The following is a 13,755-nucleotide window of genomic DNA, read 5'->3' as shown; positions in this document are numbered from 1 at the left end:
TGCTTGGCAGTACAGCCTGGCACTCTGCTCACCACAGAAAAAGGGTGGCAGCAGTTCAGGATCTAAAGGGCAAGCATGGGCTGGGAGAGGTTCCCAGCCAGAGGAAGGTACCACATCCCTTTTGGTTGTTGTGCTTGCCCTCTAAGATCCTCCCTGGAGCAGTCATCCTTGGTGCTCCACGGTCTTTAGCAATGGGAGGGAAGTCCTTCACTTACAGAAATGAGATGGGTGGGGCCTCAGGTCATTTTATAAAATAAGTTGTCATTGACTCCTACAGGAGTAAATCCTGCAAACATGTCTCAGGAAGCGCTGCCCGTGGAGATGCCAGAAATACTCTATCACATGAATCCAGGGAAGGCCACGACTCTATCAAATACGAAAACACTACAGGTAAGAAAACAGCTTTAAAAGTTTGCTTAAGGTCCATTGCATTCAGCATGCATTTGAGAAAAAACAAAATCCTGTCTTCTGAGCATGTTTATATACAAGGTACTGTACGAACTCACTGTCTGAAGGGACTAGGTGACAGTGTCTCTGCCTGAAGGAGTTTAAGGTGAGATGTTACCTTTGTGGTTATCAGTCCTGACTCCACTGGAGCCGAAGATCTCAGCTCCGTAGGCAAAATGAGAGAAGTCGGCATAGCAAGAGAACAAATATTAACTGGGAAGGAAACAATTTCTAGGGGACTGAATTATCAGCCTGAATCCAGACCCAGACTTAAAAAAATCTCTTTTCTTCCATAATTAAATGCTACTTTTATTAAAAACTTCATATTTCTATATCGATAGCGAAATATTTACATGTGTATTAATGTGACAACTGCATTTTTTGGCGTTGGAAAAGAGATAAGAACAGGATAGAGAATAGTGATAGGGTATTGAATTTTATTTCCACATTGCCATTTTTGTTCTGAATTTTCCATTTCACTTTGCATCCTCTGGGTCATTTCAAGATTAGCATTTAATTATAAGTGTACTATGTTATACATTGTTCTGTGTGATCTTTGACTGGACAAGGCATATCACTTAGGTAAGTACACTGGAAACAGAAAGAGAATACTTTTGACATTTTTTATGGGAACTGTCCTTCGATAATGTTTTCCTACAAAGCATTTCAAAAGGGGGAACCCTACATTGTAGAAGAATTTTGTTTACTGAAAAAATCGAAATGTTAGATATAAAATTTTACAATTGCAATGCGTTTAATGCTCTGGGTTCAAACCCAGAGAAAAGACTGCAGGATTTTTTAAATCAAGATTTAATAGTCCTGAGAGTGGGACTAGGTTGCCAGAAGATCACATTTGAAAGAAAAAGCAAACCTTTATTCACAGAATAAATGCTGAGGTATCTTTTGTGTATCTCACAGCTGAAATAGCTTTTGTTCATTGACTTGTTGAAAGGGCACCCCTGACATTGATTTTGTACCATTATGTACCGAACCATATGGTGGTTTGTTCATTATGCTGAACACTGTAACATAGCTGGGTGTAACCAACAGTTGTTCTAATTGGGGTTTCAGCATAAGTTATTGCGAATAGGAATTAATTACCTACCCTGATAGTGCTGCTGTTGTTCTTTTAATGTTATAATTTATCATCTATTTATTTCTTTCCTCAGGATGCAGACTCAAATATCAGTTCTTTGGGAGATGGTGGACATCGAGGAGAAAATGAAGAAAATCAAGACAAAAGTGATTTCAAGGTATTACGAACGAGAGAGTTTTGAACCAAACATGGCAAAGGGATTTGTTTTGCTCAAAAGTGGAGAAGGCTCTGATAGACAAATAACGATGGCAGCAGTTTGAGCGTTACAAGGGAAATGTCCTTAAATTTGTTCTTTGGATCATTTTATTCCTCTTACATTTATGATTTTCAGAATCGTTTGTTGTATTTCTCTGTTATGTTTTATTGGGAACATGCAAAATATATGCTGTTTTAATCCCTCACTTCCTTGTAAAGGAAATCCATTGGTGAGCTCTCTGTTCTGCAATGATTTTGTAACTAAAGGGCCAAAAGTGACAGTGACCCATATTCTCCTCTAATGCCTTCAGTAGTGCAATCTCTAGCCTAACAATTTATCAGAGAATCCTGGATTACTGAACCCTGTTTTTTCACCACTTCTGTGCTCCATCAGCAAAAACGGTAATGAGATTCTGTGAATGGAGTAATGCTTGAATGTTCTAGAGCATTTTCTTGTGTTTGAAGATCAGTCATAGGTTTATTTTTGTTACAAATTACTGATTTTGATAGGCGTTCTCGTTCTACCACTTTATCTGTGCAGTATGTACAGGCCTTGGTTTTTATCTTTCAGCATTAAAAAAGTTTAAATGAATATGCAACTTGTATAACAATATTGTCCCAAGAAATGTCTGTGCTAATTTATATTGTAATTCATGCAGAGAAGTTATGCTGAGACAAAATGGGTGGTAAAACACTGGCACAGGTTGCCCAGAGAGGTGGTAGATGCCCTGTCCCTGGAGACATTCAAGGCCAGGCTGGACGAGGCTCTGAGAAACCTGATCTGGTTGAAGATGACCCTGCTCTCTTTGCAGGGGGTTTGGACTAGATGACCTTTGAAGGTCCCTTCCAACCCAAACTATTCTATGATTCTATGAAAATGAAGCTGAAAAGGAGCTTTAATCTAGAAGTTGAAGTAATCCTGTAAACAGGTTAAGTGGTACCTCATTTCCCTGCCAGACAAGATCTTGTTCTTGCAGGGTTTGTGCAGCTGGGGAGAACAGCAGCACAACAGAACCTGCCCCTTTAAAAGAAGAGGGGCAGGTTAAACTCTCACCCTTGTGCAAGGCAGGAGCTCTGTCTTCTGCTGAATTTTGGCAGCTGGAAGCAGCTCCTGGGGTCATGGGAAGGTGGGGGAGCTGCCACCCTGCCTAGTGAGGTTAAGAGGGGGTTGCAGTCACTGCCTCTCATATATGTGAACCAGGAGCCAAGGCAAGCAGGAGGGCTGGGTCCCCGTTGGTGCCAGGCATGGAGTCCCTGCATCCCACAAGGGCAAGAGGCTGCTGTTGGGAGCAGCTTCGGCCCTGGGCTCAGCGGCAATCGGAAAGGCAGGAGGCAACAGTTCCTGAGCCACCTCCAGCTCCATGGTGCTTGCAGTAGCGTGACACCAGCAGTGGCTCTGTTCAGCTGCAGAGGCTGTTCTGAGCCCAGGTGCCTCCCCTGCCACCCTGAGTGGTGGCATGTGGATGCCTAAATTACAGACTGCTGAAATGACATGCTCCAGCATTTAAAAATGAACCTCGCAAAGTCAAAGGAAGCCACTTCTCGTTAGCTCATAACTTTGAAATAAGATTTGTCTTATCCACATTTGACATCAAAAATGTAGAACATCTGTGTCTGAGGTGGACCTGGAGATGCCCCTGAGAACTGGTAATTAGAAACAGATTTTCAGAATGTGATGGATGTCCCGTGGTAGTGTCTACCTTAGGATGAGACTCTAGAAATGCCCAGCAACTGCCAGATGTAAACACCTATTTCAAAGCTACCTGGAATTAGGTATAATGAGTCTCAAACCTCAGACAGTTGATGCTCAGTCTAGTTTCCTTCTCTCATATTTGTTCTGGTTGGGAAGGGCAAAGCAGAATAAGAGGGTTCTGTCTATTTGTGGATGGACTATCCTATTCCCCTGGCTAAAATTATACATATGGAAATAATTTTGAATGTGCAGTTGAATGCTCTATCTTTTCAAATGGATCTATTTTTCAAAATCAGAAAAAGTATGGTCTTAAGCATCTGGAGACACTAAAAGATGGAAGACAATGTGAACAGTACTGAAAGGGCTATGCAACTAGTCTGATTTATCAACCAAATAATAAACCTCTGCAGATGTTGAGATCACTATGTACTGAGAGTATCCATGATGTGTTGATCAATATTTGAAATTCTACTTTTTGGAAATGTATGTCAAGCACTGCATCATTTGCACAGTCGTATTCCTGAAAAGGCTCGTAGTCCCATGATGGATACATGTATGGGGAAGCAATGATTTGAAGGATACAGTTCTTGTGTCCTTGTGTGTACTTGTCATGCTCCTGTGGACACAGATAAATTTTGCCAGCTGAAGCCAGGTTATGGATGTATGCAGGGAAGAGGTGTTTCCATCCAGCTGTGGGAGTTTTTTATTCACCAATATCCAAACAAATCTTCTGCTAATTCTGGTGAAAAGGAGGCCTGGTTAGAAGTTACGTTACTAATAAAAAACACATGGCTTGTGAAAATCAGCTAATGGCAGCAGTGGTCCTTGGTACCACCCCCCTGCCCCTGTGCAGCCCCAAAGCCGTCAATGGAGACGCCACAGCCCCAGCGCCTGGAGGAGGTGAAGGAAGGAAGCAATTAGAGCAGCTTCTTTTCTGGCGTGGAGCGCGGGTTTGTCAAGAATGAGGAAGAACTTCACAGACATGGCCAAATGCAGCAGCCAACCATGGTCATCCCAGGCAGCATGTGCCATGGTGGGGTCCCCTGGCACATCACACAGCTGTGGGAGATCGGCTCCAGCAGGCTGGGGCAGGGCTTTGCTGAGTGATGTCCACAGCCTGAAGCATCCCGATAACAACTGTAGGAAACTCAAGGATCCACATTCTCTAAGGACACCTGACTCTCACGCAGCTTCTTCACACACCACCAACTCCAGATACACCATCAGCAGCAGAGTTTTTCAGTTCTTTTGATTTGGTCCCTGGCTGCCATCTAGTCAAAATAAATGAATAAAGAAGTGCCCTGGTGACATCCTGTGCGTGATTTCATCTCCGTGGAATGTTTCTGTGGACCAAGAATGCTGGGAGACCTTAGTCAAGGCAGGGAAGCTATCCTTGCCAGGAAAGGCTGCTGTGCCGGTAGATGACATAGAAACACATAGAGGCATCATTATTGGGTAACTGCACGAAAAATTTGTGGGTGGAGAGGAAGTTCTTTTCATGGTTTTCAGAGATAACACAATTTTTCAGGTTGGTTTGTAGAAATGGCCTTTTCCAACCATTGAAAAAGTGAATTGGTTGTTCTCAAGGTTTTTTTAAATCTTGTCTGATCTTTGCAAGATGGCTTGTGGAATAGCATCCAGTGTGGTTGCACTGAAATAGGTGATGGTACCAGCCCAATGTGGCTCATAATTTTCTGTGCTTCCTCATCCAAATTTTTCATCCAGCATAGCAAAGGTCACCTCCTTATGAGACCAGATGGAAGGCTTTCCACATTTCATGTAGAAAAAAAACAACTGACCACCTGCTTGGAGGGTAGCTGCTTTTTGGTGATGATATAGTTTTCATCGCACACACTGAAGATGAATTTCAGGATCTCTGCATTATTTTTCTGTTAGTTTATGTTTGCTTTGGAGTCAATACCAATCTAAAAAAGGGCAACAATCAAGACTGAGATTGTTTTGGCTGCCCCTGGAAGTTCAAGAATAAATTATCTTCTCTGGGTGAGTGTTGTCAGATAACTGCTGTTTGTTTTGGGGAGGCAGCTACAATATTCTGTTGACTGATTGAACATCTATGGTAAAACAAGGAGCTAACACTGAAAACCAAAATATGCATTGATCCAGCATATGTTTGACTCTACTGCTGTGGAATTGCGAGACTGGGATAGTTTACAGTAGACGTGGTGGAGTGGCAAATGTCCATACAATTGATATTGCAAACTGGGAAGATGCTGCTAGTAACTGCTCATGTTGGAAGAGTCTGTTAGATGAAAAAACATGATGAGAGAAAAGCAGATGAAAAAGAAGTAGAGAAGAATAGACATCCTCTGGTCTCATGGGCTCTTGCTTCATTAAGGAGTACTGTCATTTTGAAGCTCCACAGGCACTTGCGAGGCGACAGGATGTATCAGCTAAACTAGTGCAGCAATTTACAGCACTCCTTGCATGTGGATGCATGCCACACATACCTACATCTGAATATAAGCATGGCTTTAAAGAGGGTTGGGATAGACCTATGGAGGCACAAATCTGCCAGGAATGCTGACAGTCTGCATCTCCAGAGAGCTCACAACAGAGAAATTTCTGTTTTCAAATTTTTACTCATCCGGGTGGAAGAAAGTTGGAATCATTCACGTGACAAGAGGAATCCTTTACTTCCACCAACACAGTAAATTGGTGCCAAGTATCATACCACGTTATTCTTTTTTACGGGAAGTGGTGGATAACTGGAAGAAGACACTGAGATTTGCTCTACATTTGATGGAGCTGTTGTTCAGAAAATCCCAGTAAAACTTTGTTGCCCTGGGAGTACAGAGAAACTAGCAGTGCACACCCTGCTTGTGTACTGGTGTCACAGTGTTCTACATTGCATGCAGCTGTGTTATACATGCCTGTACATGACCACAATTTTGGAAGGTCCAAACTGAAGACAAGCCAACAGATTGTTGATCAGTGAAACAGTGACAGACCAACTACATCATTCTTAATTTTATCAAAAACAAAGCAACAATATGACAGCGCTAAATGATTGTTGTAGTGTTAGCCCCTTGTTAACCCCAGCACAGGACACTGCCTGGGGTCTTCCACCACTCAAGGCCGTGGTGGAAACCTCTCCATATGTCAAACATCATGACATAGCAGTAGCCTTTTTTTTGTTGTTGTTAAAGACATATAATAAGTTTTAAGTAAATAGAATAACAAAACTTCTATCCTTTGTATTATGCATGCATAGCTTCTATTTTCTTTGTTGTATAACTAGATGCTAGTACATCATGTTATGGTTGTCCCAGTTGCTATTTAATTTTTTTGTTTGTTTGTTTAATACCTTACTGGAATTAACTAAAATAGCAAATCCTCCTGGGAGCAGCAGAACTGACGAGGCCTGATCGCTGGGTGAATCTCCCTGTTTTCTTCACTACCACCACCAGCAGGTGCCTCAGCTGCCAGGATGGCCAGCACTTGGCTGCTGTGTCTTTCTCTGATAACTGGCTGGTGACATCTGCCTCTTCCCCAGTGCAAGCACAGGTCCTGATTTCCGTAGCTTCTGTGAAGCCACTGATCTTAGGTGAAACTTCAATAAGACTTTTTGTGAAACCTGCATCTCTGAGAACTGATTTCTCCATGCTAGGTGGGGAAATTAGGCCAACACATTAGGAAGTCTTTAATAGGAACTGGGAGACAGGTGATCAGATGGCAGAAATATGTAATAATCATTAAAAAACCCCAACCAACTGCACTTCCCTAATGTCTCTTATCTAAGAATCTCTAGTGGCTTTGCAGATATTGGATCCATCAGTTCTCAGTCAAATAATGCCATTTGGCTGAGGAAGCATAGCTGGAGCTGATCCAGAAGCTGGCAGCACATTCTGCAATCTCCTGAGGTAAATGGCTGCAAGAATTGTCCCATGCTTATGCAGATCCTACCAAACAATGACTTTCTGCCTTCTAGGGCATATGCTGAGGTGCACAAGCTGATTCCTAACATGTGAGTGTGGTGATCCACCTTTGCTAATTACGCAGCTGAGAAGAAGGGTTAATTAACTGGGTGGAGAGCTGTATTAATATGCTTATACTGTTTCTGAAATGTGAACCAGTGTCCTTGCACAGGGTAGCTCTGAGGACATACTCACCCATTAGTTGCTGTTTGCAAATTTTGCAGCTTCTTTTAGGCTTTCTCTCCTTTGAGAACACTTGAAGTAGAAAGTAGATGGGTTACTGAGGGTGAATCTTGTGAAGTACTAAAAAATGAAAAAAAACAAAGATTTATTGAGGCGCATATGGGAGGGGTGGAAGCAGGAGCCCTTTTTAAGATCTCAACAAAAACATCTTAACATAACATGATGTGTTAGGAGACAGAAGAGAGAATTTTAAACATAGATTGAGAAAGTAATTTGTTGTGACAAAGGATACCTAATTGTCTTCACATCTGAAAATAAAGTCCTTTTTGCTCTGTTATCTTTAAAAAAAAAAATGGCAATAGTGCATACATTGTTTTAAGTGAGGTTTTGCCAGCTTCTCTTTATCTGCCTTAACATCTATTTTGTCTGCTTGTTTATAGTAGTTCTAGGAAGTCTCTGAAGTGCTATAGAAATAGAAGGATGCTCCTAAATGAGAGGAAATCAGTCGATAAAAATAGCAGTTGTGAAAAAGAATTATTTGGAGGGCTCTGCTGTAACCACTTATGCAGGTGGAAATGTTTCTAGGAGTGTGAGGAAATGACCGTGTACCATAGCCACAGGAAATGCTGATTTATTTATTGGTTTCGTCAGAGTGGCCTTTGCAGATAGGACTGAGCCAGAGACAGCTTTGTGGAATGAGCAAGCAGGAAATCGCCTTCCTTAGAGGAAGGAATTCACATTATCCTCTAATAATAAATAGGAAGAGGTCCCTGCAGTCACAAAATGTGGAGAGACTTGTTTTATAGAAGGTTATGGCTAAGACATTCAAAGGGACCAAAGGAAGTTAAACACTTTCAATCTTAAGGGTTTTTTGGAGGGGGTATTGTTCTTAATTTTTCCGCAAAGTCAACCTATACCTAATGCCTTATCCCCCAAATCCCCTGGAAACAATTCTCAGCCATTGGTTTATCTCATAGTTGTGATTTACAAAAGTTCAGATCATTGTTACTGTTTTCCCCATACAGTTATAAGAGGGAAAAAGAGAAATCTATGTTTTTGAAGTAAAAGGCAAAAACAGCTCTCAGAGTGGTACTTCAGGTTTATCCCATGAGAGGTAGCGACAACAGGTATTCTCCACAGTACTTTTTTTCAAAGCAATGGAACCTCATGTGTGGTTACTAAGGGGACTTTCAGTATTTTGACAACTCCAACTTGGTGCTCATCAGTGCATTTATTCCGTTCAAGAGCCTTATTGTAGCTGTGATGTAGAGCTAAACTCTGCAGTAATAGAGCAAGGAGGTTTGCAAGCGTCTCACAGACGGTGTCAGCTGACATTAATTTATCCTTTTCTTTTCTGCTATGATGAGCCATCCAGACTCTCAGGGTAACACAGCAAAAAGACAGTGAAATGTCTGAAATATTAAAGCAAGACTTCTTTAATAGCAGAGGCTTATGTTGCAGATTTTCGTCTGCAGAATAATGAGATGATTGACTTTACTGACCATATTATTGTTTTGTAGCACTTGGTTGGTTTGCACATTTGATACTTTTTCCCACAGAAGGCCTATTCATACCTTGTTTTGTGCTGTTCTTCTCCAGATATTATCCTCTCCCTGCTACCTGCTGACTGTAAGGATCATCCGGATGAGAAATGTCCAGCGAGTGGACACCTGTAAGTATCTCCATTCTTAGTGGTATCTCAGGGTACAGGCAACAGGTTTTCCTTTATAATTGTACCGCAACCTTTTCCAGGCGTTTCTGAAACAAGCCAGTGTTTAAGTAAACTAATTGTTATAAACCAGGTAAGTCTTTGCTGCTTGCTGCTGTTTCATTGAATGTTATTCCTGTGCTTTCTGGTTGGTTTTAAGACTTGAATGTATTTTTCAGGATAAGTACTTTCTCCCAAAGAAGGGAGAGTTTCTGGCACAGGTAGGTGAGAGAGATTGTATCCTGTGTTTTCAAAAGCAAGGGGTGATTTTGCCGTTGAATTGGAGCACCTTGGGAATTGTGGCTCGCAGGAATAAACTTTTTAGTCTTCCCACCCCACCCCACCCCACCCCCCAATCTTGGCTCTGACACAAATGAAATGAACAAGAAAACACTTTCTAAAATCATTACCACCAGGCTAATGCCATTATTAATTACCCTGAAATGACTGTCAAAAAAGGTGCTGACTGAGAGCTGGATGCCTTGTCCCTTCTAACACTCTTGCAACAGTCTCACGGTTGTGCAAGCCTGCGAGTCACATGGCAGGAAAGTCGTGGGAAGTGAGTGAGCAGGAAAGGAAAATACCACCGTTTTGTTAAAGGACACGGACTATCCACATGTGCAGTGAGGAGAGGCATTTCACACAAAGAAGGTCTTCTCTGTGACCCAGCCCCGAGTGAGGGATATACAAGCCATATCTGAGGTCACATCATTGGGTTGCACTCTCTGCACTTGCACCTCCCTCCCCATCCATGGTTGTGGCACACATGTGATGAAGCAATAACAAAGGTAGGTTTCATCAAGGACTCCTTTCAGATCTTCTGCATGCCAGGCAGCAAGACAAAATCACAAATAACTAGGTTGTAGGAAGAGATTGTGCAAGCAGAACTGAAGCAGTATTTTGCATTAAATACACAGCTGACTAGTTTGCCTGCATCATGCAATTAAGGGTTGTTTGATATGCTTTGTATCTCAAAGTATAGTTGAGAATCAAGAATGATGAATCACAGCAGTAGACCAGGGTACTTTACCAGCCAATAATAATGGAGATCAATGGTAGTCACACAATTACTTCTAAAATGTTTTCAAATCAGCATCATTACTTCTGAGATCTCCAAGCATATTTAAATACCTATTTTCACAGTTTCAAAATTCTTCCAGAAAAAAAAAATCAAACACAAGCCAACCAACCAAACAAGCCCCAGGCCCCCACAAAAAAAACAACCAACCAACAATAACAACAGAAACACAACAAAAAACACACACCAAAACAAAACAAAAAACTCCTAACACTTATGCAGAGTCAAATTGATGCTCATACAGTTCTCTAGGGGGCTATATTCAGTAGGTCCCCTGAAAAACCTCTAACACTTGACAAAATGGAGGAACAAAACAATCCACCATGACAGATCTGAAACAGCTTTCACATCCAGAGGGACTGAACAGGTTGCAGGCTTAAAGAGTGGAAGAGAAATTATTGAGGAGAACATGGAAGGTGGCTGTACAAAAAGGAAAAGGAGGGAGAAGGTAAGGAGTAATTTTTCACTAATTTTTTTCAAAATATGAGAATAAAGGAGCACTCAATAAAATTATCAAATGGGAAGCTTAAGACAGAAGCAACATAGAAGTAAGCTGTGGAACTCATCACAGAATGTGTGGATGTTAAAACATATCTGTTAAAAAAGAAACTATCTATGGAGCAAAATCTAGCAAGTATTATGAAACATGGTATTCCCAGTGCAAACTCTGGTGTGGGAGATCCCTACTCTGGCTTTGCCTGAATGATGGAGGGTAGGTCAGGTGCAGTACTGCTCTAGAATTAGCTTGTTTCTTCTACTCTGTAGCAAGGTGTAAAAGGGCTATTACCTGGCAGTGAAATGATTAAAAATTTCTTTTATAACATGAAAAAGCCTTATGTTTTTTCTTCTGTCCCATCCTTGGGAAAAAGATAAACTCTCCCAGGTGAGATTTCCCCAAAATGCCCAGTCCAAGACAGATGTGTTTCCTGGAAGCATATAGACCGAATGCTGGAATTTGACAAGTAGTAGGCAAGTAAAAGTTGTGTCTTAAGACAGAAAGAGGGTAGCCTTAAATCTAGTCCTTAAATCAATGCTGCCTATAAATTAAATAAAGACAAGCAACTTTGTATGCAATAAAAAGGCAGAGATGAGATACTTTGTTCCTTCTTCAGAGAGATATTGATGTACCTAAGCAAGGCAAGATGTGTACGGCAGCCAGACTGCCCAGGCTGACTAGACCTACCGTTACTGGGGAGACATTTAGTATGAGTAGCTGATGTTTTCTATTTTAGAAATGAGTGTGCAAGCTGCTGCGACATGCATCATCTATGCTCTGCAGTGTCTCTGTGTTGTTTATTAATTAGGCTTTTGATGCTGCTTATTTTTCATTTGTACCCTTAATGCAAATCGGGCATGAGTATGAGGAGAGCAGGAGGCAAAGGGATATAATATGCAACCAATATGTCAAGTGAAAAAGATACCCTTCGGAATCAGGATTCTTGGAGTCGTCAGTCTGCAAAGCCCCTTGTGCCATCTGTGTGGGGGAAACAGATGTTACTGGGGTAATATCTGTTGTTTCTACCTGTTGGCTTGAATGCAGAGTAGGAAGGGAGCTCATAGCAGCCCTTTTCTTTCCCTTTGGGATTTTGTTCCTTGAGAAAAGGAAAGGAAAGCAGGAAACCTGAATGGTGGAGGTGAAATTTCCACACAACTAACACAAGAAGAAAGTATAGGGAAGGAGACTAAGACAGAAGAGTAATGGGAAGATGGAAGTGAGTTAAAGCAGACTCTGGACATGGACAGTTAAACTGTTGTCAGAATCTAATTTAATTTTTTATTTAATCCAAGATGAGATACGGAATGTGGAAAAGCACAAGAGAGGGAGAGGGATGGGCCTGCTAAATATTTTCCAAATAGTTTTTTTCCATCAGAGGAATAGTTGTTTTTTGACTCTGCAGGAATATGTTAATTCCACCACATTCTTTTCTTTAGAAAAAAATTGGCAGAATTAAAAAATCTTTTCAATTTCTGTATTATAATATTAAAAAGTAGAAAAGTGACAATTATAGTGTCAGTTGATATATCATATATATCAAATACTTACCTGCTGCTGAACGGTCCTCTCCACTTACTGTTATCATCACTTGTCTCTCTCAGAAGTCTCACATCAAAGGACATCCATTCTCAAAGTTAGTTGCCTTTTGCATTACATGGTATCTGATAATTTTATTGTTAAGAACTGTGTGAGAGAGCTTCAAGTTGCTGAAATATTTTGCATAACCTGCGTGAAGAAACATTGCATTCCTTCCACACACAGTTCATCCTATGTTTGGCTGTAGCCATTTGATATTAATTTAGGTGCCTTTGGGAAGTGGGATGGAATATTCTTCACTAGCCTTCTCCCAGTGCATTTATGGAGAGAAACAGAGAAATGTGGTCCCTCTTCTGGAGCTGGCAGTTAGTTAAGATCCTGTGTCTAATTCAATGAGCTCCTTATGGAGGGAGCCTCTGCCATTGCCTACAACAGAGGTAGTTCTGCAGCTGCAGAAATCTGCAAACCCTCAACAAGAAAATCACTGAAGACAAGGCAGATATGGAGACCTTTTGCAGTTGTTATCAAGAGGGGGAGGAGGGTCCTAGAATCATCTCATCAGAGAGCAGCACAGATGAGCACAGGAAAACTTGTCAGCTGAGAAACAGAAGAAAGTGGCTGTCTAGAAGAGGAAATTCTCACCCTCTTCCTTTGAACACAGTATCACTGTTTGTAACTCATTCAAAGAAGAACAGAACCACTTTCTGCTCTAGGTCATTTTATGGTCTGTGCTTTTTCCCTCTCAGAGGACACCTAGAAAAGTTACATTACAGCAGGTATTTCTGCCTTTAAAAAACTCGTTGCTCTTGCTACTATTCAGTAACCCTTTCAGTGTCATGCAGCACCACTGACTTTGCCACATCAGCAATTGTTTTTTCTCTTTCCGTACTCAGTTAGCCAGGCTGATTGCTATGTGTCCTTGTGGCTGCCGACTGCGACACGTGAGAGATGCCGCACTAAAACTGTGAAAAACTCCAACAATCCGGTGTGGAACGAAACCTTCTACTTCAGGATCCAGAGTCAGGTCAAGGTAAAGAGCCAAAGTTGTCTGCTTGAGGCAGCCTGAAGATTCAGTGTGTAGTGGGTCCTATCCATCTCCTGAACTGTGCCCAGGAGTTGTTTAAGATGTGGCACATTATAAGGGAGTGTTCAAATTATTTAACAGCAGAGATGACTGAGTTCCTGTGCCTGTTCAATGGTGTTGTTTAGGAAGGAACTGAACTCAATGTTGATGTTTTATGGAAACTAAAGGCTTATGAATCAGTGCAAGATGGATACAGAATTTGGGTGTTAAATAAACTGTTGTGTAGGTATGGCCAATGTATTACTCAGATTACAGCAATTGAAATGAATTGGGGAAGAATGAATATTAGATTCACAGTATGTTT

At 41.4% G+C, this 13,755-nt stretch overlaps 1 protein-coding gene across 1 annotated transcript in view; it reads left to right on the top strand.

Moving 5' to 3' along the window:
* The first annotated feature begins 294 nt into the window (after positions 1–294).
* LOC136102290 (cytosolic phospholipase A2 epsilon-like) overlaps positions 295–13,755 on the top strand; it is a 34,934-nt gene continuing 21,473 nt past the window's right edge. Inside the window, exons 1-4 of the mRNA XM_065839266.2 lie at positions 295–390; positions 1,617–1,700; positions 9,149–9,221; positions 13,261–13,397. Coding sequence (XP_065695338.1) covers positions 295–390; positions 1,617–1,700; positions 9,149–9,221; positions 13,261–13,397 — 390 coding nt within the window. The remainder of the gene's footprint in view (positions 391–1,616; positions 1,701–9,148; positions 9,222–13,260; positions 13,398–13,755) is intronic.

Source organism: Patagioenas fasciata, chromosome 5 (assembly GCF_037038585.1).
Source record: "Patagioenas fasciata isolate bPatFas1 chromosome 5, bPatFas1.hap1, whole genome shotgun sequence".
NCBI lineage: Eukaryota > Metazoa > Chordata > Aves > Columbiformes > Columbidae > Patagioenas > Patagioenas fasciata.
The sequence above is the reverse complement of the archived record's forward strand: the minus strand, read 5'-3'. Positions and strand labels throughout refer to the sequence as shown.